The following is a 5,226-nucleotide window of genomic DNA, read 5'->3' on the forward strand; positions in this document are numbered from 1 at the left end:
TGCTCGCACTACACTGTCCACCTCTTCGACACCTGCAATGAAATCTCCGCCGACCTCAACGTCTCCACGTGAGTTGGCCTAACAGGAGTCCTCGATGTCATACCACTGATTTTGTTTTCTGGGGTTTCAGGTATCAGCTTGCGCTCGTCAACCCCCAGATTGATGCCGGCTGCGACAATCTCGGTGAGGGCGAGGTAAGTCCGGTTGTTCGCGCCACAGTTCTGGCCAGCGTGCTGACAACGGCGTCCAGCCGCTCTGCCTGGGTATCACGGGCCAAGACTGCACGATGACCTATGTCATCCAGACCGGCGACAATTGCGACCTGATTACGACCAACGAGAATGTCGCCCGCAGCACCCTGCTGGCCAACAACCCGAACGTCAACAGCGATTGCAGCAACATCTATCCCGGAGAGGTGCGCCGAGCTTCGTTCGTGTGCTGCGAAGTACGAACGATGTCTGATTATTGCGATGATTAGGTCTTGTGCACTGCTAACACTGTTGTTCCCTACACGTCTTGAAATACCCAGCTTGAGCAGGGGTACAACGGGGATCCGCTTACGTGCAACTTAGACCTTGGGAGCCGGGGGTAGAGTCCTATTCACGTGTACGCCTGGTACCATGTCATGTTCCTGTGAGCTCGAATATTTATTGCAACGTCTCGGCGTATCGGATAAGGGAAAAACAAAGCTGCATATGTTTAAGGAAAGCTGTGTCTTGGTGGCGGCCATCAGTTCTTCACGATTACATAAGTTGTCTATGTTAGTTTTGACTCTTCCGTCTTTCACCGCCTCTCCGAAAAGCATTTTGACGTTATCTCGAAGATGGAGCTGTCTTTTGGGGGTGGAAACGTTGACGAAGAAAGAAGCGCAGGAGGATTGACCTTTCTCAGCGTCCCCACATCTTCTCGCGATCGGTAGTATGTGATGCGACAATAATTACGACGGGGTCGAACAACAGGCTACTAGCGTACAATGGAACAGCGATGGACAATTGAGATGAATGAAGTTATGAGGATGTGTACGAGAAGATTATGCACAAAGACAATATGCATGAGAGGTACAAATACACTGATGCAGAGAACACTGAAGCCAAAATCCACACCCGCACAACAAAGCAAATCGACACCAACAACCAAAATGATGGGTATATGCGCCACCAACAGCCTCCCAAAAGTCTCCAAAGTTTAGGAACGTCTTTACAGCGTCGACATTGCAGACTCGCAATGACAGACTACACGCTGAGCGGGACCGCCCCTCCGAGACCGCCGACGCTCTTGAAGAGATCCGCTCCCGCCCGCAGGAACGACCCCGGCCCAGGCAGGTTCGGCATGTGCATGAAGTGCTTCCTCCGCGGCACCGCCCCGAGCTCGGGGGTGCCTGGCAGGCTTGCGGCGGAGGCGCTCTGGCGCATGACGGGGTATGCGGGGAGGTCCAGCTCGGGCGACGCGACGAACTCGAACGACGCGAGCGGGATCGACATGCCACGTTTCGCAGACGCGTCTTTTGCTGGCACTGGCGGCGAGGGCGTGAGCGGCGGGTCCGAGCCGCGGGACAACGAGCTCTCGCGCGAGCTTCGGGTGTATGCGGGTTCGCGCGGCGACGCCAGGGGCGAGCTGTCGGGGGTGTAGTACACGCTCGCGCGGTGCGCGTCGTCTAGCGCAGGCGCCCCAGCAGGCGAGAGGCTAGGCACGGCGTCGGGACTCTGTGAAAGCAGAGCGGAACTGTCACCAGGGGCAGACAGGGGGAGGTGGGAAAAGGACGCGCTCGGTGAGGGCAGCGGGAAGAGGGCCTCCTCGGCCTCCTCCGCGATCACAACAGCGTTCCGCGAGGCGAGAGGCTCTGCGCCGAACTCCAGCCGCCGCGAGAACGACGGCACGAGCTGTTCGACCTCGCCGTCTGAGGACACTTCCAGCGTTTCAAAAGTGCCGGAACGCCGCTTGTCGACCTCGTCCGCGAAGACGACGCTCTCGAAGCCGGGCACGTCGTCGCACACTTTGCGGTGCCGCTGCACGTGCGCGTGTGCGTGTACGTGTGCGTCCGCACTCGAGTTCCGCCGCCGCCGCGCTCCGCGCGTGAACTTCTCTTCCCAGGTGACGTCTTTGCGCAGACACTCTTCTGTGATCGGGTAGCACTCGAGGCAGCACGGGCGCAACGGCACCGTGGCGGCGTCCAGACGGGGTGGGAGAGGGAGGGATGGCCGTCTGGCAAGTTTGCGAGGCGAGGGCGTGTGCCCGTTGACAAGGCACGAGACCAAGGGTTGATGGATCTGCTCGCCCTGACTCGGAGAGCGAGATTTGGAAAAACTGTGATCGTCGGCATCGTCTGAGGCTCATGTTGGATCCGCAGGAAAGGCCGAGTACACACCTGGGTAATGGGACGGTGATGGATACACCGGGCCTGTCCTCTGGGCTGCCCGCCACTTCAACAGTGTCTGTCGGTGGCAGGTTGGAATTGGACCTCTTCCTCCAAAGCGGAAGAGAGTAGGACTTTTTGATGAGCCGAGGCATGCGCGATTGGACGACTGGGTCGGGGATGACCACACAAGTGTCATCGAACTGCACCGCGAGCGGACTCGGATCTTCGTCGAGGACGTTTGCCCTCATGGCGGAGGACACGATGGGGACTTCGACGGACGGCGGGAGTGCCATGGTTGTGATCGCTGTGTTGCTCGTCGTACGCGACGGCGAGCTGCAATAGGCAGGAAGAGACAGGGGAGAAGGAGCAAGGACAGGGCTTCAGTCATGGGAGAGGGTATTTAGGTCATGTTGCGGTCATGAGAAACAGAAGGCTCCAAGCTAGGCCAATCATGTCTCACCATCAGCCAATCAAAATACGGCGGCTACAGGAACTGCTCTGCTCTCGTCCCGCGACATGTAGCATCCTTCCGGCGGCACCACCCTAACACCCCGCCAAGGAACCTCACACAAGCGGCTCCGACAACGATCGCGATCTGCACCGCCGGTACCGCAATGTGGCACAAGTATCGACGATACTTACGCAAGGAGAAACCCAGCCTGCTCCCGTAAGGTTCTGCAGTACGTGTTAATTTATCGTCACTGATGGACGTGCGATACCTGAAAGACAGCACTCGTAGACCTGCTCAACATTTTCGAATGCATGCACGCTGGAAACGAGGTGTTCGAGAGCTGCAACTTCAGACTCCACGACCTTGAAGCTCCTGGGCCCATGGGCTTAACTTCAGAGACTCTCTCACTTCCTACGATACTCCTTAGAGCACCCTAGATGCGACGCTGTTGACTTCATCGCCTATTTCATGATGTTTGGTGCCAGTGGCAAGCCCGCTTTGATTGTCGAAGTCAAGAGTGACAGCGGAGCGATCGTCCTGTTCAGTTAAACGCTGGCCTGCGAATTTAGGTACGCTTTACAGGCTGCTTGACGAGCCTGAGATGCCCCAGCTTCAGCCTCGGTGCTCAGCATTTATCGCGGCACGACCGTGCTATGCATGGTCCATTTGGTCCCTTGTTTATTCACGAACCATACCGTGCCCTGGCACGGAATTTTATGGCGGGACGCAGACATCATGTCGTAGCAGGGACGTCATGAGCAACATTTTGGATCACTCGCATACCTCGGGTCCGATAATTGAACGTAGTCCTGGCTCTTTCTGTCCTTCCCGATGGCGGAGATGATTTCCGTGGATTATACCAGTGCACAAAGCCGAGCACTTGAGTATAAAGAACTAGTGGGTCTTCTCACTTGTTGTCCGTCTAGCTCGCAAAGACCCTGCATTCGGGGAACATGCTCTGCCTCAAAGATTATTATTGATGGGGCTTGGAAGCGTACATAGCAACCTGGGATGCACCAAAGGCTACAAATCAGGCTATCTACGGAAGCAACATACACGTCAGGCCCAGCAGCCTTTAACTTCTCATGCCTCTTGGCCATGAATGATGCCCATCACTGTAAGAACGGAGGTCAATAAGTGAAGGGATGAGAGGAAGTAACCAGAGGGGGGCTGCTCACATTTGTAGTATGCATCGTCGGCGCTCATGCCATCGAAAGCACCTTCCTGATAATTATGATCGAAGCGGTGATCAACGTTGTAAGTTTTCACTGCCATTGCAGTCTTTCCCTTAGAATTCCTGGAAGTAGTCGACGGCGGCGCCGAGACTCGCTTCTTAGAAGTACCTGGTGCTTGAGCTGGCAAACCCAGACGATTTGCAAGTTTCTCCACGTCGCAAGCATTGTAGTGTTTCATGAGATAGGGTCCTCCGTAAGGGTTAGGCTCTATACTGATAGGCTTAATCCCTTTCAGTTGCTCGTTTGTCAGCTGAGCGAAGATGTTTAGGTTGTTCCAGTGCACAAGCATGTGAGCACCCACCAGATATTTCTTTTTCGCCTTACTGTGAAGGATCTTGGGCCCATTGGGCCCCGCCAGCTCTACAGCTGAAGCGGGAGGAGCAGCTCTGGAAGGGCTAGCTTGTAGACTCTGCGCGAGGGCTTCGACGTCGCACAGTGTCCCAAAAAGGGTTTGGGCGTCGAAAGGGCGCTGAAGCGCTTTCAAGGCGTCAAGGAGGGAACCAGCCTTGAGGGGGCTTTCAAGGGGAAAGAAATTCTCACAAGCTGTTCGGAGATCAAGGGTAATTCTTAAAGTAGCTTGAAAGATGGCGATTACCTACCAAGTTAGGAAGATTCTCGATAGCGCTTGATATCGTCACAAACCGTCCAAGGAGTTTCAAGGCCCTGCAAGACACCGCAAAGCTTTGAAGAGCAGCTGAGGCAGCCTTATCAACTGTACTTACCGAGCTTCACTATTGCTGTCACTTTATCTTACCGTATTTACTTACTGTACTGGCTTATTGTATATTACCGCTTTACTTACTGTATCTTACTATTTGCTTACTTAGTCTTACTACACCCATATTACTATCTGCTTTACTCCTACTTATTTATCTCTACATGTTTATTAGCCCATTTAAGAGTGCTACTGGAGGGATTCGAACTCTGCACTTTCTGAGGGGCGCTACTAAGTGAGACTGACGTCAAAACTACTAAGCCATATGTCCGTTACAGCAACTTATCATCAAATCTATATGAAGGCCATTATTGCACCTTACAGCCCCTTGCAAGTGTCTGGGATCTCGAGGTGCGGTGTATATACTTAGTGCACCATTTGACGAGACAACAAAAGGTGTACATATTTACAGGAGTTAAGAAGCAGAAGCACACAGGGCACATTTGTCTTTGTCTCACGGGGGTCTGTC

The 5,226-nt window shown here is 54.3% G+C and overlaps 3 protein-coding genes across 3 annotated transcripts; 1 reads left to right on the plus strand and 2 right to left on the minus strand.

Annotated features, from left to right (window-relative positions):
• Positions 1–37: 37 nt before the first annotated feature.
• Positions 38–520, plus strand: PHACADRAFT_201893 (uncharacterized protein; the record flags this gene model as incomplete). The annotated part of the gene is made up of 4 exons (XM_007402166.1): positions 38–72; positions 131–194; positions 251–415; positions 479–520. The coding sequence occupies 4 exons, from the start codon at positions 38–40 to the stop codon at positions 518–520; spliced, it is 306 nt and encodes a 101-aa protein (XP_007402228.1).
• A 416-nt stretch (positions 521–936) lies between these two features.
• PHACADRAFT_265740 (uncharacterized protein) lies at positions 937–2,708 on the minus strand. Its single transcript, XM_007402167.1, has 2 exons — positions 2,366–2,708; positions 937–2,304 (listed from the first exon to the last, which is right to left on the minus strand). Exons 1-2 carry the CDS (start codon positions 2,647–2,649, stop codon positions 1,233–1,235), a joined length of 1,356 nt encoding a protein of 451 aa, XP_007402229.1. The 5' UTR covers positions 2,650–2,708; the 3' UTR covers positions 937–1,232.
• Positions 2,709–3,890: 1,182 nt separating this feature from the next.
• PHACADRAFT_188944 (uncharacterized protein) lies at positions 3,891–4,884 on the minus strand (the record flags this gene model as incomplete). Its single annotated transcript, XM_007402168.1, has 5 exons — positions 3,891–4,637; positions 4,685–4,736; positions 4,765–4,779; positions 4,810–4,813; positions 4,845–4,884. 5 exons carry the CDS (start codon positions 4,882–4,884, stop codon positions 3,891–3,893), a joined length of 858 nt encoding a protein of 285 aa, XP_007402230.1.
• Positions 4,885–5,226: the final 342 nt, after the last annotated feature.

This window comes from Phanerochaete carnosa, assembly GCF_000300595.1.
Source record: "Phanerochaete carnosa HHB-10118-sp unplaced genomic scaffold PHACAscaffold_39, whole genome shotgun sequence".
In the NCBI taxonomy this organism is placed as follows: Eukaryota; Fungi; Basidiomycota; class Agaricomycetes; order Polyporales; family Phanerochaetaceae; genus Phanerochaete; species Phanerochaete carnosa.